The sequence below is a fragment of the Chiloscyllium plagiosum genome, unplaced genomic scaffold (genome assembly GCF_037043375.1).
Source record: "Chiloscyllium plagiosum isolate Xiang-an unplaced genomic scaffold, Cpla_swu_hap1 HiC_scaffold_4, whole genome shotgun sequence".
Taxonomy (NCBI): domain Eukaryota; kingdom Metazoa; phylum Chordata; class Chondrichthyes; order Orectolobiformes; family Hemiscylliidae; genus Chiloscyllium; species Chiloscyllium plagiosum.
In genome coordinates, this window is record NW_028270142.1 from 98634007 (window position 1) to 98655767 (window position 21761).

The 21761-nt window shown below is 41.7% G+C and overlaps 1 protein-coding gene across 4 annotated transcripts in view; it reads left to right on the forward strand.

Annotated features, from left to right (window-relative positions):
• wwp1 (WW domain containing E3 ubiquitin protein ligase 1) overlaps positions 1-21761 on the forward strand; it is a 161450-nt gene that overhangs the window by 77703 nt on the left and 61986 nt on the right. For 2 of the 4 annotated variants that reach the window (XM_043688142.2, XM_087986505.1), the window contains exons 2-6: positions 5195-5273; positions 15503-15641; positions 16554-16678; positions 17396-17533; positions 17652-17718. In XM_043688142.2, the coding sequence (XP_043544077.1) occupies positions 5216-5273; positions 15503-15641; positions 16554-16678; positions 17396-17533; positions 17652-17718 (527 nt within the window). In that variant the 5' untranslated portion in view covers positions 5195-5215. Of the gene's footprint in view, positions 1-5194; positions 5274-13704; positions 13856-15502; positions 15642-16553; positions 16679-17395; positions 17534-17651; positions 17719-21761 lie in introns of those variants that run through there. The other 2 variants (XM_043688144.2, XM_043688141.2) reach the window with 2 other exon arrangements.

Consider the following 21761-nt stretch of genomic DNA (forward strand, 5'->3'; position numbering starts at 1 on the left):
GATGCTTTGGAGAGGGTGCAGAGGAGGTTCACCAGGATGCTGCCTGGCCTGGAGCATGCTAGCTATCAGAACAGGTTGAGTAGGTTAGGATTATTTTCATTTGAAAGGAGGAGGTTGAGGGTGAACCTGATTTGAGGCCCACAAAATCATGAGAGGCATAGACAGGGTGGATAGCAAGAAACTTTTTCCTAGAGTGGGGGACTCGATTACCAGGGGTCACAAGTTCAAAGTGAGAGGGGAAAGGTTTAGGGGTGATATACGTGGAAAGTGTTTTACGCAGAGGGTTGTGGGTGCCTAAAATGTGTTGCCAGCGGAGGTGGTAGAGGCAAGAACGATAGCATAATTTAAGATGCATCTAGACAGATACATGAATGGGTAGGGAGCAAAGGGATGCAGATCCTTAGAAAATAGGCGGCAGATTGAGATAGATGATTTGGATCAGGGCAGGCTTGGAGGACCGAAGGGCCTGTTCCTGTACTGTCATGTTCTTTGTTCATTATGAAGCACTAAAAGAAAGAAAACATTTAATTTATATAGTGCGTGTCATAGCCATACACTTTATTACCAATGAAGTACACTTGAAGTATAGTCTCTGGTTGTAATGTAGGAAATGGACTAGCCAGTTTGCTCATAAGTGTGAGAACAATCAGATAATCTGTTTTAGCAGTGTTTGAGGGATACATTTTGGTCAGGAATTGTTCTTTATTGGAACAGTGCCACAATAACTTTTAAATCCACTGTAGAGAGCAGATGAGTTTTAATTCATCATTTGAAAGAAATAACTTCTGATAATACAGCAGACCCTCAAGACTGAAGTTTTCGCACTTGAATCTCTGGAGTAGGACTTGAATCCGTCACCTTCTCTCGACAGTATTTGCAGTAACTGACAAGCAGTCAGTTTGTACTTTTGTTGTGTTTTCTTTATGCGAAACATATTGAGTTAAGGGAAACAGGCAGGAAAATGCAATTGAAGTGGAAATCAGATAACCCATAATATGATCGAGTGCTAGAACAGGCTTTTGAGAGGCTTTATGACCAAATGCTTTCTCTTATGCTGCATTCAGCAAAAATGTTGGTTGTAACAAAATAACAACATTACTTAGGAGCATGTTAATTCTCTTCACAATAAAACAACACCTTTTTCGGAAGAATACGGGAGAGTGAGACATGGAGCAGAAGATGTTCACATTTTATGAGCATTACTCGTAAAATTTTAAATTAACAATTTGTTTTTCTAAACTGCTTATCTAATTATTCCTTTTCCCTGATCAGTATTGATGGTTTAGTCAACATAATAATTAGTCTAGGAATGTGAGGACTGCAAATGCTGGAGATCAGAGTCAAAAAGTGTGGCGCTGGAAAAGCACAGCCAGTCAGGCAGCATCCGAGGAGCAGGAGAGTCTATGTTTTGAGCATAAGATCCTCTTCAGTGTGGGGGTGGGGGGGGGGGAGGTGCTCAAGTGGGTTGGGGCTGGGACTAGGGGGAAGATAACTATAAATGCAAAATGTAGATGAACTTGGGGGATGATAGGGTGGAATGGACAGGTGGGAAGGAAGATGGACAGATAGGACACTTCGAGGGCAGTGCTGAGTTGTAGGGCTGGATCTGGGATAAGGTGAGAGGAGGGAGATAATTAAACTGGTGAAATTGACTTTGATTCTGTGTGGTTTAAGTGTACGAAGGCAGAAGGTGAGGTATTCTTCCTCCAGTTGTTGGGTGGCTAAGATTTGGTGGTGGAGGTGGCCTAGGACTTGCATGTCCTTGGTGGAGTTGGAGGGGGAGTTGAAATGTTTGGCCACAGGGCAGTGGGGTTGTTTGGTGCATGTGTCCCGGAGGTGTTCTCTGAAACATTCTGCAGGTTGGCGTTCTGTCTCCCCAATGTAGAAGCAACCACATCGAGAGCAACAGACAGTGTAGAGGTGGTGTTTGGATATGCAGCAAAATCTCTGCTGGCTGTGGAAGGATCCTTTGGGGCCTTGGATGAAGGTGAGGTGTGGGTGCAGGTTTTACACCTCTTGCAACGGCAAGGGACGTTGCCAGGAGTGGAGTGTGGATTGTTTGGTGGGGGGTCATGTGGACCTAACCAGGGAGTCGCGGAGGGAATGGCCTCTCTGGAATGCTGAAAGGGGTGAGGAGGGAAACATAGCTCTGGTGTGGGGTCTGACTGTAGGTGACAGAAATGGAGGATGATGCATTGCATCCATGAAATTAGTGGGGTGGAAGGGGAGGACCAGGGTGGTTCTATCCTTGTTTAATGTTGGAGGGGTGGAGTTCAAGGGTGGAGGTGTGGAAAGTGGAGGAGATGCGCTGGAGGGCATTGTTGACCATGTGGGAGGGGAAATTACAGTCCTTGAAGTAGGAGGCCATCTGGGATGTTCTGGAATGGAATTGATCCTTCTGGGAGCAGATGTGGCAGAGGTGGAAGAATTGGGAGTAAGGGATAATGTTTTTATAGAAGGGTGAGAAGAGCTGTAGTCCAGGTAGCCTTGAGAGTTGGTGGGTTTGAAGTAGATGTCCATGTTGAGTTGGAGAAAACTAGGAAGGTTGGGGTGGGGGGCAGGGAGGTGTCTGAAATGGTCCAGGTGAACTTTAGGTCAGGCTGGAAGGTGTTCGTGAAGTTGATGAACCTCTTAGTGCAATACAGTCATCGATGTAGCGGAGGAAAAGGTGGGGAATGGTGCCGGTGTAACAGTGGAAGATGGACTGTTTCACGTGCCTGACGAAGAGGCAGGATAGCTGGGGCTCATGTGGGTATCCATGACTCCCCCTTTGGTCTGAAGGAAGTAGGAGGATTCGAAGGAGAAATTGTTGAGGGTGAGGACCAGTTCAGCCAATTGAATGATTGTGTCGGTGGAGGGGTAGTGGTTGGGTTTGCGGGAGAGGATTAAACAGAGGGCTTGGAGGCCTTTGTCATGGCTGATTGTCATCTGCAGGGACTGGATGTCTGTGGTGAAGATGAGACATTAGGACCCAGGGAACTGAAAGTCCTGGAGGAGATGGATGGTGTGGGTGTTGTTCCAAATGTATGTGGGGTGATTCTGGACCAAGGGGAATAGTATGGTGTCAAGGTATATGGAGATAAGTTTGGTGGGGCAGGAGCAGGCATAGATGATGGGTCAACTGGGGCAATCGCGTTTATAATAATCTTGGGTTTTTGTGTTATCATTGCTATTATTGGGTCTGTGGTGTTTTGGGGAGCTTGCTGTGTGCGCAAGTTCTTAAAAGAAGAGAGAATCTATCCATTTCTTCTTGACTTCAATGGCTTGCTTTGGATAAATTCTCCACAAGCGCTTTCGTGGGGATTGGCTTTGACCATAATTTGAACCGGATCATGCATGTAAAAACTGTAGGTTCAAGTGTAGGTCAGAGGCTGGGGAGCCTGTAGCATATTACTCACCATCTGACTCTTCAAAGCCTGTTAAGGCACATGTTAATGTGATAGAATGCTCTCCACTTACTTGGATTAATGTGGGTCCTACAATATTCAAGAAATTTGATACCACCTAAGACAAAACCTCTTGGCTGATTTGATAGTATACTATGGAAATAGTGAGAACTGCAGATGCTGGAGAGTCAGTGGATAGAGTGGAGCTGGAAAAGCAAAGCAGGTCAAGCAGCATCAGAGAAGAAGGGGTGTTAATGTTTCAGGTTGGAACCTTTCATCAGGATTGGGGAGAGGAAGGGGACTGAGAAATAAATAGAGGGAGTGGGGTGGAGCTGGGCAAAAGTTGTTGGGATGGAGATAGATGGATGCAGGTAGGAGGTTGCTGTGACTGGTCAGTGGGAATGATGGAGCAGACAGCAAAATGATAGCAAAGAAGGTGGGCAGGTAGGGTCAGGTTAAGGGGGTGGGGTGGAGAGGGAGGGCCAGGCCTGGAATGAGGTGGGGGGTGTTGGGGAGATTTGGAAGCTGATGAATTCTGTTATATTGTAGTTGCTTCACTGTTGGGGTCAAAATGGTATTTGCATCACAGTCTGCACTTATTCAAGAACACAGCTCACCATCACCTTCATTTAGTGATTGGCAATAAATGCTTCTATTTCAGCTATGTTAAAGAACAAACTTTAAAAATGATTGCTGCATTTCCTGAATTCAGTTACTATTATTCTTCACTGGGAATCTAACCCTATTATTCTTAAAGTCATCACAAAAGTTAAAGATTTTAACAATATCCAATTTACCTGCCTTTTAATCCCAAGTTGGCACAAAGCATGGACCAAGTTTATGTACTTAACAAGAATTGCTATTAATTACAAATAGATTATTGCTCCAGATAAATGTTTATGAATGATCAGAGCATGAATATGAATTATACCTCTTAGAAGCACCACTCTGCATACACACAGGCACAGACTAGAAGGAAAACCTGGCTGTTATGTGCAGAGGAAAAGACTAGGAAGGCATTTCGGTGATCCCTGACCACAGGATTTGCTGAGGTGATTCTTGTGCTGATCAGACCTCGCTGCTTCTAGATCTTTCTTCTGATATTTTCATTTGTTTGTCGAAGGTACAGGATCACTGTTTCACATTTATAATGATCTTTGACTTACTGATGAGAGGTCGCAACTTCCAGTGACTGGAAAGGGGGAATAAACTGGTTATCTTCAGGCTTGAGATGCTTTTTACTGTAGTGCATAAACAGATTCTTCTCCTCAGAGGTATGATTTCTGCCAAAAGCATTCCCACTGCTAAAAGATTTCAACCACCTGGGAGCCAATTATGTAGTTGTTGACAGACAGAAGACCTTTGTCATCAATAACTGATCACGAGTTCACAGACCAGTTGACTACTTGTTGTTAGCCAAAGCTCCATTCTTGCACATTCCTTGGCTTCAGCTCATTCTTAAACCAGGCTTTCACTACTGCTTGAATAAGTAGCTGTTTCAACAGTTAACAATGAGTGTCACTTTACTCGCTTTAAACATTGCATCAATCGTTCAACAATCCTTTGGTCTAAAATTATAAAATCGTAAAAAACAGTCAAAATACAGAAAAAATTAAAAGATAAAGGACTTCATTGGCTCTGAGGTAATTTTAATACATCTGAGATTGCAAGCTGCGCTATATAAATAAAAGTAATTTTTCACCCTTACATTTTTACTACTTCAGAGAATAAACTGTAACAGTGGATTCTATACGATAATTTAGATAAGTGTGGATATTTGATCCTATATTGTTTCATTTTTGTTGTAGGCTAACATTGCAGCCTGTGACATGGCCACAGCCTGTTCAAGTAACAATCAAAATGGAAGATCACAGTTGCATGTAACTGGTATGTAGTTCTTTTAATTTCACAATATTTTGTTTGAAGCTGCATGCTTTTTATGAAGAAATGAACCATCTCAAATTTGTTCACAGATGTTTGAAATCCAGAGCATATTAGATTAGATTAGATGTGATATTTAATTTCCAATCTGGCATGTTGTTCCAAAACCATTGTTCCAACTGCTCTGTATGAGAAAACGGCTAAGTAGTTGTAACTGCTTCTAAATTCTAGGAACCAGGTCAGGGAAAATTAAATATTAACATGCAATATTTGACTTCCTTTCTTTTAAAATCGAATCGCAATGCATCAGAAGTGAAGATGTCGTATGTACAGTATAGTGTTGGTTAGCAGGGATTTGGGAAACAGGATGTAATATCTGAAGAGAAGAATAAGGTGCACAAGGAATTAGGAAAAACAACTAATATTAGGTAAAGAATTATAAATTATTAGATGGAACTAAAGTCAGAGTGAATGCACTAAATTCTATGTTTGCATGTGTGGCATGTATAGATTATGGTCAATAAGGTTGGTGAACTTCGGGCCCAAATGGCATGGAGGTGAATATGATGCCAAGCTAATATTGGAGACCTGGCTCAAAAAAAGGAAAGATTTGTATCTAAGAATATTTATTTTCCAACGTGTCAGCGAAAGAAAGGAGCAGGTTGGCAGAATTGATTACACTGCTAGTACACTGCTTGTGGGCGGCTCGGTGGCACAGTAGTTAGCACTGTTGCCTCACAGCGCCAGAGAACCGGGTTCAATTCCCGACTCAGGCGACTGACTGTGTGGAGTTTGCACGTTCTCCCCGTGTCTGCGTGGGTTTCCTCCGGGTGCTCCGGTTTCCTCCCACAGTCCAAAGATGTGCAGGTCAGGTGAATTGGCCATGCTAAATTGCCCGTAGTGTTAGGCATAGGGGTAAATGTAGGGGTATGGGTGGGTCTGTGTGGACTTGTTGGGCCGAAGGGCCTGTTTCCATACTGTAATGTAATCTAATCTAAATGAAGGTGTTCTCAGGAGGTCAAGTTCAGAGCTTATTTGATTAGTACTGTAGTGACATTGTTGCAATCATAGGTGTATTTTATTGGCCATCCACTAGCAGAAACAAATTTGCAAGGAAGTACAGACGGCACAAAAACTTTGGGGTAGTTATAACAGAAGATTCAAATTGTTGCAATATTTTCTGAGATAGTAATGGAGAGTTTCTGAAATGTAGTTAAGGTTTTTTTTCAGATTAGTGCTTATTAGCCAACTAGGAAAGAGATTGTCCAAACTGGACAAAATAATGAGGTGCGGTCAAGTGGCAACATTTAGGAGAGCATTTGTTCATAGAATCATTGTTTAAGTTTGTTAAGGAAAAACCAACAAACACTGATTTCACGTGACTGACAATAGAATCAAAGGGAGGCATGAAGCAATACAATTTTATGCAGTGAATCGTCCAAACTTGAGTCGTTGCCAAAAAGTATGGTAAAGTAAGGCAAAATTGAAACATGCTTTTTTGGATAATTATGTGAAAATTTGCACGGGGAGTGCGACTAAGTTGCTCTTGCAGAGGGTCAACGCAACATGACATCTTGAACTGCTGACTCCTTTTTTTTTATCAAAAGAGCAAGACTTCAGATAACACACAGATTTACAGATTACTTAGTGTGGAAACAGGCCCTTCGGCCCAACAAGTCCACACCGCCCCGCTGAAGCTCAGCCCACCCATACCGCTGCATTTACCCCTTACCTAACACTACGGGCAATTTAGCATGGCCAATTTGCTTGACCTGCATATCTTTGGACTGTGGGAGGAAACCGGAGCACCCGGAGGAAACCCACGCAGACACAGGGAGAACGTGCAAACTCCACACAGTCAGTCGCCTGAGGTGGGAATTGAACCCGGGTCTCTGGCGCTGTGAGGCAGCAGTGCTAACCACTGCCACTGTGCCGCCCATAACCTAATAAGTCTCCCGCGAAGACATTTATGGTTAATTTGGAGCCAGTTTTGCAGTTAGTTTTCTATAGTGGTTCTAAGGAGCTGATATGACAGTCAGATTTTGCTTTCACAGCTAGAATGTTTTGATACCTTCAATCTGGTTATCATGTGACATGGGTTGTCCTGGCATTGTAGCTCCACAGCAATGGTCTCAAATGCCTGAATAAATCAATCAACTGTACTCTGAATTTCACTTGGATCAGCTGATATGTTATCAAGTCAGCTAATTTAAAATTTATCCTTCAGTGTCATCAAGTCAAAATCTTTGAATTCCTCCCTGTCAGCATTGTGAGCATGCCTACACTGAATGGACTACAGTGGTTCAAGAAGACAACTCACTGTCACCTTAAAAGGGCAACTGACTGTGGGCAATTCGCAGCCAGCAAAGCCCACATTCCCTCAATGAATAAAAATAAGTATTAGCTGGTGCTACAGGCATATTTCTTCCACTGCTCTTTGAAGTAGTGCTGTGGGATCCTTTGCATCATGCCAAGCAAGTGGATGGGGCCTTGATTTAATGGCTCATCCAAAATACTCCCTCAGTACTACACTAGAGCAGTCTTACACTGGAAATATTGTTGCTGCCATCAGATTTGACCAATTTTTGTTTTAAACACGCTGTTTTTGATCTTTTTCATTCTGGAAGAAGTCATTTAGACAATCACATTTTTCTACATGTCTTGTGTTAACTAAAAATATAAACAAGTGACTTATGCACAATGTGGCTTTCAGAGTTTCTCCTTTTTTTGTTATTAGTTTTTTTGATGTAATTAAAGTCAGGATCAATTGCTGAGTTCTGTATTTTATTCATCTGCCTTTTGTCAGATATCCACAGTTTGGTAGAGCACCATCAAAAAAAACTGGAATAATCTAACTTCTGTTCTAATGATACACCTGAATTCCAGTTTAGTGACCTGTCTCTGTCACTAATGTAAATCTTATACATTTTAATTATACTAAGTTATGACCCCAAAACATATCCTGCATATCAGTTATAAATGGCAAGGATTTTTTGATCTCATTTTGGTTTAAATAGTTCATTCCAGGCTGTTTTTGAGATGAGGTAAAAACCAGTTTCATTCATAATTAAACACTTATAAGAGCAATGTCATGACATGATTTTGAATGTGATTTTGTGGAGAATAGGGAAGTATGGCAACCTGTTACTCTATCTATATCCCTGGTCAACCAGGTTTAAAATGAATTACATTCAGAAAATCAGGAAGTAAATAAGTGTCAGTCATTCTTAACTAACTGTCCTCCCAAACCAAGCCCTTGATTTTTTTTTGTTCATTATTAAAAGAATTTGTAACATTGCTTGGCTATCTTTCACATCAAAAATTAGAATTATTTTAGTCTTTGCAATGTTCACACACAATAGCTTTTGTTCTCTAAATTAGTTTAAACATGATCCCGTCTAAATCTTTGGCTTATGTTGCTACAGTTAAAACTGCATGCTGTTCTGTTGACAATGATTGGCTTTGACAAAATCTATGGAAGTAGAAACATTCCCAGAATAAATGATTGAATTAGACAGTTTTTTTTTGCATAATTAAAAATTGTTTCTGCTTACTCTTATTAAAGAAGTGTTATGTGAGGTATGAAATCACAAAGTCTAAGCAAAAAACAACTTTTACAGAAGTGTGTGTGCTTTCCCTTATTGTCAGTTTCTCCTATTGAATGATGTTTGAAGTACAATATTGTCAATCACTGTTGTGGAAACTGGTTCACATGATGTATTTAGTGACAAAATAAGCACAGTTAGGCCTCCCGTGCATTGACATTGCTCTTATAAGTGTTTAGTTATGAATGGAACTGGTTTTGAACAATGCATATTATCGACAGGAGTACAATGACAATGAGTTCACATCAACAAACGCAGTGGGCAAAATAACATCTTTTAGCAGTACTAAAACATGATGATAAGAGAAAAGGAATGTGCAAAGGGATATTAAATCAAAAATAGATTTTTGTTTTGTTCATTCGTGGGATGTTGGCTTCACAGGCTGGCCCAGTATTTTTACCTATCCCTCATTAACCTTGAGGAAATAGTGGTGAGCTGCTTCCTTGAAATGCTGTAGTCCATTTGTTGTAGGTGTACCCACAATGCTCTGAGTGTGAGGAGCTTCAGGACTTTGACTTAACAAGAAATGGTAATATATTTCCAAGTCAGGAAAGTGAGTGAGTTGGAGGGAAATTGCAGGTAGTGGTGTTTTCATTTAATTGGTGCCCTTATCCTTTGAGATGATAGTGGTCATGGGTTTGGAAGGTTCTGTCTAAGGAACCTTGGATAATTTCCGTTATGCATCTTGTGCTACCATATATTGGTTGTGGACGTAGTGAGTGTGGTGCGCTCAAGCAGGTATCTTTGTCCTGGATGGTTTCGAGCTTTGTGTATTGTTGCATCTGCACTCTTCTAGCCCAGTGAGGAGTATTTCATAGCACTCCTGGCTTGTGCCTAGTAGATGGTGGACAGACTCTGGGGAGTTGAGAGGTCAATTAATTGCTACATCTCTTACAGCCATATTATTGATATGGCTAGTTCTATTCAGTTTCTGAGGAGAAAGTGAGGTCTGCAGATGCTGGAGATCAGAGCTGGAAATGTGTTGCTGGAAAAGCGCAGCAGCTCAGGCAGCATCCAGGGAACAGGAGAATCGACGTTTCGGGCATAAGCCCTTCTTCAGGAATGGGCATAAGCCATTCCTGAAGAAGGGCTTATGCCCGAAACGTCGATTTTCCTGTTCCTTGGATGCTGCCTGACCTGCGCTTTTCCAGCAACACATTTCCAGCGCTATTCAGTTTCTGTCAATGGTCACCCTGTACTACACCCCTAGGAAGTTGATTGTCAGGTATTTAGCAATGATAATGTTTTTGAACGTCTGAGAGTGATAATTAGATTTTGTCTTGTTGGAGATTGTCATTTCCTGGCACTCGTGATGTGAATTTACTTGCCGTCAGCGTTCCCTCTAATTTTCGTTCCATTTGCATGGATCTCCGGAACCAAAAATCAATGCCATGATCAGCATGCCAATGGCAATCACTGTGCTCAGAACCTTAGAGTGGATTTGCATCCGTGTGGCTTAGAGGGAACATTGTTGGACATTACCTACGTCTTGCTGAATTTGCCACAAATTACTTCAGTATTTGAGGATTGTGAGTAATGCTGAACACTATGTAATCATCAGTTAATATACCCATTTTTGATCTTTCAATGGCGAGAAGTGCATTGATGAAGCAGCTGCAAATGGTTGGACCTGGGATCTGACCATAAGGAACCCATGCAAAGATATCTTAGAGCTGAGATGACTGACCTCCAACAATCAGAATCATATCCCTTTGAGCCAGATATGACCCCAATTCATGGAGAGCTATTGAATTGGGTTTGCAAGGGTACCTTGATGTCTCACACAGTCAAATGCATACTTAATGTTAAAAGCAGTCACTCTCATCAACCCTTGAGTTCAGTTAGTCTGTCCATGTTTAAATCACAATTGTAATGAGGTCAGGAGATGAGTGGCCTAGTTAAATCCAAACTGAATGTTAATGATGAGCAGGTTATTGCTAAACAAGTGCTGTTTGATAGCATTGTTGATGACCCCCTTTCATCACTCTACTGATGATTGAGAGTCAACTGATGGGCTGGTGATTGGCAAGCATAAATCATCCTGCATTTTTTTTTGTTGGATATTATACATCTGGGCAATTTTCTATTTTATTGGATAAATGCCAGTGTTGTGGCTGTATTGGAAGAACTTGGCCAAGGCACAGCAAGTCTTGCCTGCTATTGCTGGAATGTTGTTGGGACCAATAGCCATGGCAGTATCCAGTCTTTTAATGTGGAGTGAATCGAATTGGTTGAAAATGGGCATCTCTGCTGGGACCACCAGAAGAAGTGAGATTGATCATCCACTCAACATTTCTGGCTGAAGATTCTTACAAGTGTAGTCTTTTGCACAGATATCCTGAGTTTCCCTAATATTGAGAATGGTATGTTTGTGGACACACCTCTTCTCATGAGTTTAAATGCCAATTACCTTTCTTGATTAGATGTGGCAGGCTTGCATAGCTTAGATTTGATCGCATTTGTTATAGAATCATTTAGCTCTATCTATCACTTACTGCTTATACTGTTGAGCATTCAGGTTAGTTCTGTGCTGCACCTTATTTTTAGATGTGCCTGATGCTGCTTCTGGCATGTCCTCTTGCACTTTTCATTGAACGAGGATTGATTTTGTGGCTTCATGGTTTGATAGATTGGGGCGTGTACCAGGCCATGAGATTGCAGATTGTGTTGTAGAATAGTTTTGCTTTTGCTAATGGCTGTGTTTCATGTTGTCCAGTCTTGATTTGCTCAATCTGTTTACTATCTATTCCAGTTAGTAGGGTGTTGGAGCCACATAACACAAGGAAGGGTATGTTTAATATGAAGATGTGACTTTAATTCACTATGACTTGTGTTGTAGCCATTCCTATTGATACTGTTATGGACTGGTGCTTCTGCACATTCAGATTGTCACCAATGAGATCAATTATGTTTTTCCACCTGCTTCAAACCTAGTTTTGCAGTTATCTTTTAGGACTCAACCAGCTCAATCAATAGTGATGCTGCCGAGTCACTCATTGTATCAGACATCGAAGTCCCTCACCCAGTATACATTTTGTGCCCTTGCCATCCCCAGAGATTCCTCCTCTCAAATGGAGGAATATGAATTCATCAGCTAGGTGGTCTGGAATGGTTTTCCAATACATAGTTTCTTTGCCCTCATTTCACCTGATGCCATGAGATTTTGAGTCTGGAGTCACTTTTGGGGACTCCCAGGAGCAACTGCCACTTATGCTGCTACCTCTGGTAGGACAGCACAGAACCTAAGATGGTGATTGTGTTGGCTGGAACATAGTTGTACTCTTGGAATCATAGCCAACAATGTTGGGCTGTTGCTTGACTTGTCTGAGGGACAGTTCTCCTATGTTAGGCACTAAATCCTAATGTTAGTTTCAGAGGGTTTTGCAGTGTTGACTGGGCTAAGTTTGCCATTATTTCAAGTATCTTGATCCATTCCAGGTAGTCCATTCAGGTCCATTCGTTTTTAGATTTTTTTAGCTGTTTGACACAACTTAATGAATTGCTCAGACGTTTAAAAAGGCTGTCAAGAGTCATCAACGTTTCTCTGTGTCTGGAGTCATATTTAGGCCAGACCAGGTAAGGATTTTAATAAAACAGATGGAGTTTTATGACAGTCAATTGTAGTGTCATGGTGATCAATAGACCTTTAATTCCAGATTTTAAAAAAATCAAATTCCACTATTTGCCATGTTGGCATTTGAACCCGGGTCCCCAGAGCATTGCTTGGACCTCTGAATTACAATGCAAGTGCCACGATGTCATTGCCTCCCCACAATAGAAAAGCAGTTGACTGTGAATGCAATTGAAGGGGAAAATAATAACAATGAATGTAGCATTTTATTTTTGATGGGAGAAGCTGTGATGAATACTTGGAGATATGTAATGAAGAGAAGTGCCCAGATGAACCAGGTGGAGGCATAAAGTGAAAAGTAGGAACACCGCAATCACACACCATTATGACTTGGATCTGTATTGCTGCTCTTACATTGTTGTTGGATTGCAATCTGGGACTCTCTTAACAACCTATGGACATACCTAGGCTGCTCAATACTATCTTCTCGAGGGCAAGTAAAGATGCTAACCTTATCAGAAATACTCGGATCCCATAAATGAATTAAAAACAAACAAACTAGAGGGGAAAGGAGGGCCAGCTTTTTTTGGAAGGTGAAAGAGTGCCTTATAAAATAACTTAGTAGGTAACTAAAATTTATTTTCTTAAATAAATCTGCCATTTTAACTGAAACCCAAGCTTTAAGTTGAGTGTTCCAGTCGCTCAGTTGGGTATGTGTATGCATGTCAGTTGCACCAAGGGAATTATCATATGAGCTTCTCTTTAGGAAATGGTAGGGAAATAGGTCTGTCAACTGTTGAGAACTTTATCCAAAATTGGTAAATGTCAAAGGAATATGCAACAGTGATTTTTTTTTTTCGTGGCAAATTTGTACAGATGTTATGGTCTGATTTAATTTGTTGAATTTTTTTTTAATTTTAAGATCAATAGGACGCCAAATGTGAAGTAGAAAAAGTACCTATCATTGCCAGGCAACTAATTGAAATTCAGAATTATTGTGAAGAACTAAGAAGGGTCATTGGACCCGAAATGTTAACCCTGCTTTCTCTTCACATATCCTGCCAGACCTACTGAATTTCTCAAAGTATTTCTGTTTCTGTTCTTAATATAGGTAATATTAAATGATTTGGAAAATGGACCATTTGATTATAAAACTTTGATCCAAACTTGGGCTCTTTTCTCTAAATGGCTAATATGCTGTTCCTGATAAATTATCACATTGTCTCCACAATATTTGCTTCTACTAATATTTTATCTTAAGCTTGTCTTAGGGTGAAATAGGACACCTAGATTGTAAACGCTCTCATTCAACAATGGACAGCTAAGGTGTGGAGTTTGTGGTGGGGATCGAAACCAGTGGCTCCTCACAATCCAGAATATTCACAATAAGACCAGAAAGTAGAATGAAGAAGGTACAGTTCAAGAACTGAAAAGTAAACAAAAACATTCAATCTAATAATCACAAGAAACTGTGGATACTGGAAATCTAAAGTAGAAACAGAGTGCTGGAGAATCGCAGTAGGTCTGACGGCATTAGTAGTGATTTAAAAACAAGCTCTGGTTAACTCTGTTTTCTCTTCAAGGGATGTGCCTTCTGTGCTTTCCAGCATTCTGCTTTTATTTCAAAAAATCAGTCACATTAGTTTTAGCCAAATGAATAAATAATTGGAATAATCTGCCATTTCAGACAGAACCAAAAGTATTTGGTGTTCAAAACACAGTTAAAAATCACAATGTGATTTTGGACTTGTATTCTTCTTAATCTTTTTTGTGTCCTTTATGCTTACTGACTTTCCCATGTCAGGCAAGATCATCAATACTTTTATAATTCAGTGTGTTCCCAAATTTCCCCATTTTTAAGTCTTTCTGTTTTATTGTTGACCAGTTAATGTGGCCTATATTTGGGTCTATTGTCAGGAAGTTGTTCTAATCTTTAGTGCCAAGCCTGACCCAATCTGTGCTCTTGTTGAGTGTCTTCTTCCATTCCCTGACATGCACCACTGTTGCTGACGTCCTTAGTCCCTGCTGGCCTTTTCCCTTGCTGACTCTGTTTGCTGCTGACCATCCCTGTTGCTGATCCTCCCAGTTGTGGATGACCTTCCCACTCACTGCTTCTCTAGCATATATAGCTTATCTCTGCAACTCTGCACCCTAAAGCTGCTTTTACTACTGTCTGCTTATCTTACAAGCCCCTTGTTTGCCACAAGGCTTCAGGAGAGGGAAGTGATGGGCACAATTGCCGAGGTGCCGAGGGATGTTGGGGCACAATTGGAGGTACAGAGGAACCTCCATTATCCAGCATTCGATTATCCAGATTTCTGATTATCCGGGCAAGATTGCAAGGTCCCCTGGCTTAGCTAAACTGTGTTATCCAGCATTCGATTATCTGAACAAAATACTGCCTGCCGACGTCATTTGGATAATTGAGGTTCCTCTGCAATTGTGAGGGCCATGAACACGTCATGAACTGAAGGGTTGAGACTAGGAGAGGCAGTAAACCAGAGTGCTAGGGAGTGGGAAAAGTGATAAATAGAAAGAGTCAGCATTTTCTTTTGTATTTTTAAAATTTATTTTTAACTTTATTTCAATAGTGATTTGCATAACTTTGATTTTAAAGTTACACTTTTCAGGATTGCAGCTGTAACATTTAATAAGGGATTTCTCAATGCTTAAATAGAAGAAGGTTAATCTTGATTATTTTGAATATTGGTAAAAATGTCTATATCTTTGTCTATTGCTATTAACAGAACAGTGTTAATGATTTTGAATGTCTAATATTTTAAAACTTTAATTGTGGTATAAGATATTTATATATTGGATGAAAATATTCTATATGCATAACAAAAGCTGTGCTAAAATGAAATGGAGAACTATTTTAATGACATTTAACATGAATTTTTTAATAATAGAACTTTTCCATTGATCTGTATTATCAAATATTTAAATATATGATCAAATCCAAATAGAATTTGCTTGGAATAGCTTGGAATCGACTAGGGATGTAAGAGGTTTTCATAATTGTATTTTTCTTAAATTTGTACCACAATTTTACTTAATAGTTGCTTCTGCAAAATTAAAAAGAAGAAAGAATTGGTTTGGAACTGCAATCTATGTGGAATTATCAGCAGACGGAGAACTAAAGAAATCTGCAAAGTCACATAGTTCTTCCAATCCAAAATGGGATGAGCACTTAACAATGTAAGCAAAATTATGAAATGAATAATTAACCTTCAATGATTCAATTTATACAAATGTTCATGTAATTTCTTGAATATGTTCCTAACTAATCTCAAAATTATACTGGCTCTGTAGAACTGGGAACACAGGAACAGGCGGAAGCTATTCAGTCTTTTGAGCCTGCCCCATGGCTGATGGGCAAATTCCATTTCTTTGGGTTTGTGCAAAGACAATATAGCAAAAATTTAAATCAAAAGTCCAAACATTATTTTCTTTTTATGCTGGCTTTGAATTGAGGCTCTTTTCTCGTGAAGCTATTTCGATATTGGCTGCATTCCAGAATTTCCGCAGCCAACATTATTAGAAACATAACTTTAGCTTCTCCTGTCCTGTGCCAATCCTCAAATGCCCAACCACGGGAAAGCAGAAGTACAGGATAAAGATAGATTCAGGGAGATCCATGGTACAATAAATGTAGGTGGCCAGTCAGTACAGTGAGCTTGGTGAGCTCTCATTCTGAACTTTATGTTCTTATGCAGATTTCCTAGTTTTCAGCATGGATTTTCTTTTTGGTTTTCTGCACTGAATAGACTACCATTGAGTAGGAGAAATCTAATCTTGTGTGATAAAAGCGTATTAAACTCAGTTCACTTTCAACCTCACCAGTTCATTACAAACACGAAATATTGAACTGTTCTCTTAAGTAGTCTTCTCTAGCGATCTCTTCATCATCAACATGTCATCTTAAAATATTTCCACAGAACATGCTTCCTTAAGGTACTGCAGGCAGTTTTACTTGGTTATCATAAATGTTTAATGCAGCCATTGTGCAAACAAATGGAATTTCAGAATTATCATGAATTAAGGTATTATTAAATTAATTGTCACACAAACATGCAAGTTACAAAACCTGAACTTTTTTTCTGTTTGCAGGAATGTAACACCGTACACCAAATTGGACTTTAAAATCTGGAGCCATCATACGTTAAAATCCGATGCTCTACTAGGGAAAGCCACTTTAGACATCAGCCAAGCTTTGGAATCGCACAACAGAAAATGTAAGTTGTACAGTTAACTTAAGCACACCCCTTCTGACGGACCACTGAAACTCATTTACCCTGTAGGGTTTCCTACCAAATCATGGATGTTGCTGGGGACAACTTATAATGTAAGCAGTCTAGCATCAGCTACTCTTGCACCTCTAGTGTCTTTTTACATTCTCCTTTATTGGCCCTTCAGTCATTGTTGTGGTTTGAGCTGCGTTATCCCAGCACACCCCCACCTCCCATTCTGGAATCTTATCTAAAATCGTTGCTTTGTAACGTCTTTTTCTTCCTATGTGAGTTTCTATAAAATCCATCCCTATCTTTTAGTACACATTTTGATCATCCCTTCCTAATTTCTCCATTGTTAGCTCAACGTCCTTTTTATTTCATGATTTTCTTTAAGTAGTTTGGAGTTTTGGAGTTGGAACAGGCTGTTGGGGCTGAATGGTGTACTCCTCTTCCTTGTTTATAGGTTTCTGTTATTTTATGTTAATTGAACTGTAGACAGAAGTTATTGTTCATAACTTGGTTTGACATTGTTTAAATTGATTATTTCTAGCTAATGGCTGAAACTTCACATGTATATTTTGAATGAACTTTGTAACAACATAGTTTATATAACAAAAATCAGATGTTTTATAATTCTGATTACACAGTTAAGTTACTTTCGCTGTGTATTTATAAACAACAAGCATTTTATTTTAAAATTCACCCTTTGATTTTGAATAGTGGAGAATGTTAAAGAAGTATTGAAGCTAACATTAGAAAACAAGAATGGGACAGTGCAAACTGGGGACTTGACTGTTTTCCTTGATGGTATGACAGTGGATCAGGAATCTGTACCCAATGGCACTGCATCAGCAACCAGTGAGTAACACACACCTAATCTGCTGACTAGTATGATAAATATTTTGTACAGTTGCTTCAAAATAGTTTTCCAGCAATTGTTAAAAGCATATCTATTTAATCAAATCCTTTTGCACAGAAGTTCAGCAGAATGGAGATGCCATCCATGTAAATGGAGATGAAACCTCCTCAAGGGCTAGAACAAGGTATGTAAAAACAAAAAAAAAATACTTGAAATGTAGCTAGAAAATTCCTGACAGAGACAAGTTCTCTTTAAATGTCATTTTGGGAGTAAAATAAAGCACTGCAGAAATATGTCTGGAAATCTGGAATAAGTTACGCGTTATTTAATGTAACTGAAAATAAAATAAGCAGTTAATGTTACCATGCAAATGCCCAAAATATACCATTTTTTGCTGAATAATTAGCTTATTATGTCCAAATCATTGCCTACTAGTAGTATTGTCAATAAATCAATAATCCAGGGAATGAGTCTAATGCTTTGGGGGCATGGGTTCAAATCCCATTACAACAACCAGTGTAATTTAAATTTAATGGGATCTGGAACTGAAAGCCAGTCTCGAATGTTTACTATGAAACTACCATCAATTGTTATAAGAATCCCATTTTATTCACTGTTGTCTTTAGGGGCTTTCTTTAGAGCAGGAAATTGCCATACTTTCTAATCTGACTTCCAGATCCACAATAATGTGATTTTTAAATTCCCTGTGAAATGGCCTAGTAAACCATTTACTTCAAGGGCAGTTAGAAAGAGGCAACAAATGTTGGCCTTGCCAGTCTTCCATCCAATTAAAGAATAAAGAAAATAAAGTAATCTGGTAAAGAGCCTAATCTTCCTCAAATGTTTGTACCTATTATGTTAAAAAATTAAGGAATGCTTTCAAAATACGGGTTGACTCCAAAAGTTTGAAACTAGAGGCAGTTTTTTGATTTTATATATTTAGTTCAGTTGTGAGCAGGTGTGTGGGTAAGAGTTTATCGAGCTATTTCATAGACAAAACTTAAGCAAGGTTGAACTCTAAATTCACAATAACAATACAGACTAAAGGCAAACTAAGCTGTTGCAAAAGTTGTTTAGCAAACAGATAGACAAAATATGGTCAGTGAACCAGTATAGAGGGAAAACTTCCAATATTTTTAAGACTGAGGTAGGTAGATTGTTGAGTAACAAAAGGGTGAAAGATAATTGAGGACAGGCGAAAATGAAAAGTAATCAGTTCAGCCATGATATTAGTTGAGGACAGGCGAAAATGAAAAGATATCAGTTCAGCAGGCTCAAGGGGCCAAATAGCTACTTCAGCTCCTAATTCCCCTGTTTGTATGTATGTAAATTCTTACAAGACCATAAGATAGAAGAGCTGAAAAATGTGTTGCTGGAAAAGCGCAACAGGTCAGGCAGCATCCAAGGAGCAGGAAAATCGCCGTTTCGGGCATAAGCCGTTCAGGAATGAGGAAGGTGTGCCAAGCAGGCTAAGATAAAAGGTAGGGAGGAGGGACTTGGGGGAGGGGCGTTGGGAATGCGATAGGTGGAAGGAGGTTAAGGTGAGGGTGATAGGCCGGAGAGGGGGTGGGGGCAGAGAGGTCAGGAAGAAGATTGCAGGTCAAGAAGGCGGTGCTGAGTCCAAGGGTTGGGACTGAGATAAGGTGGGGCGAGGGGAAATGAAGAAGCTGGAGAAATCTGCATTCATCCCTTGTGGTTGGAGGGTTCCTAGGCGGAAGATGAGGCACTCTTCCTCCAGGTGTCGTGTGGCCATGGTCTGGCGATGGAGGAGGCCAAGGTCCTGCATGTCTTTTGTATAGTGAGAAGGGGGAGCTTAGTGTTCAGCCATGGGGCGGTTGGGTTGGTTGGTGTGGGTGTCCCAGAGGTGTTCTCTGAGACGTTCCGCAAGTAGGCGGCCTGCCTCCCCAATGTAGAGGAGGCCACATCGAGTGCAGCGGATGCAGTAAATGATGTGTGTGGAGGTGCAGGTGAATTTGTGACGGATATGGGAGGATCCCTTGGGGCCTTGGAGAGAAGTGAGGGGGCAGGTGTGGGCGCAAGTTTTGCATTTCTTGCGGTTTCAGGGGAAGGTGCCGGGAGTGGAGGTTGGGTTGGTGGGGGGTGTGGACCTGACGAGGGAGTCGCGGAGGGAGTGGTCTTTCCGGAATGCTGATAGGGGAGGGGAGGGAAATATATCCTTGGTGGGTGGGGTCTGTTTGGAGTTGGTGGAAATGACGAAGGATAATACGACATATCTGGAGATTGGTGAGGTGGTAGGTGAGGACCAGTGGGGTTCTTTACTGGTGGCGATTGGAGGGGCGGGGCTCAAGTGTGGAGGAACAGAAAGTGGAGGAGATGCGGTGGAGAGTATCGTCAACCACGTCTGAGGGGAAATTGCGGCCTTTGAAGAAGGAGGCCATCTGGGTTGTTCGGTATTGGAATTGGTTCTCCTGGGAGCAGATGCGGCGGAGGTGAAGGAATTGGGAATATGGGATGGCGTTTTTACAGTGGGAGGAGATGTAATCTAGGTAGCTGTGGGAGTCGGTCGGTCGGTTTATAGTAAATGCCCGTGTTGAGTTGGTCACCAGAGATAGAAATGGAGAGGTCTAGGAAGGGGAGGGATGAGCCTGAGACGGTCCATGTAAATTTGAGGTCGGGGTGGAAGGTGTTAGTAAAGTGGATGAACTGTTCAACTCCTCGTGGGAGCACAAGGTAGTGCTAATACAGTCATCGATGTAGTGGAGGAAAAGGTGGGAGGTGGTGTCCGTGTAAGTGCGGAAGCTGGACTGTTCCACATATCCGACGAAGAGGCCGGCATAGCTGGGGCCCATGCAGGTGCCCATGGCTACTCCTTTGGTTTGGAGGAAGTGGGAGGATTGGAAAGAGAAGTTGTTCAGAGTGAGGACCAGTTCAATAGTCGAAGGAGGGTGTCAGTGGAAGGGTACAGGTTGGGTCGGTGGGAAAGGAAGCAGCTGAGGGCTTTGAGTCCTTCGTGATGGGGGATGGAGGTGTACAGGGACTGGATGTCCATGGTGAAGTTAAGGCGTTGGGGGCTGGGTAAGCAAAAATCATGGAGGAGGTGGAGGGCGTGGATGGTGTCCCGAATGTAGGTGGGGAGTTCTTGGACTAAGGGGGACAGGACCGTGTCGAGGTATGCAGAGATGAATTCGGGGCAGGAGCAGGCTGAGACAATAGGTCGGCCGGGGCAGTCAGGTTTGTGAATTTTGGGCGGGAGGTAGAAACGGGTGGTGCGGGGTTGTGGGACTATGAGGTTGGAGGCGGTGAGGTGATGAGGTTATGAATGGTTTGGGAGATGATGGTTTGGTGGTGGGGTCATGGTCAAGGGGGCAGTAGGAGGAGGTGTCCACGAGCTGGCGTTTAGCCTCAGCAATGTAAAGATCCGTGCGCCAAACTACTACCGTGCCTCCCTTGTCTGTCGTTTTGATAGTGAGGTTGGGATTGGAACAGAGGGAGTGGAGGGCAGCACGTTGCGAGGATGAGAGGTTGGAGTGGGTTAGAGGAGTGGACAGGTTGAGGCAGTTAATGTCGCAGCGGCAGTTGGCTATTAAGAGATCGAGGGCGGGTAAGAGGCCAGCACGGGGTGTCCAGGTGGATGGGGTGTGGTGGAGGCGGGAGAAGGGGTCATCAGAGGGTGGGCCTGTCCATTTATATCTCGGGCGACTGACTCAACACGGACATTTACTATAAACCAACTGACTCCCACAGCTACCTAGATTACACCTCCTCCCACCCTGCCCCCTGTAAAAATGCCATCCCATATTCCCAATTCCTTTGCCTCCACCGCATCTGCTCCCAGGAGGACCAATTCCAATACCGAACAACCCAGATGGTCGCCTTCAAAGACCGTAATTTCCCCTCAGACGTGGTTGACGATACTCTCCACCACATCTCCTCCACTTCCTGCTCCTCTGCCCTTGAACCCCGCCCTACCAATTGCCACCAGGAAAGAACCCCACTGGTCCTCACCTTCCACCCCACCAACCTCCAGATACATCGTATCATCCTTCGTCATTTCTGCCACCTCCAAACAGTCCCCACCCACCAAGGATGTATTTCCCTCCCCTCCCCTCCCCGCATTCCGGAAAGACACTCCCTCCGCAACTCCCTCGTCAGGTCTACTCTCTCCGCAACTCCCTCGTCAGGTCTACACCCCCCCACCAACCTAATCTCCACTCCCGGCACCTTCCCCTGCAACCACAAGAAATGCGAAACCTGCGCCCACACCTC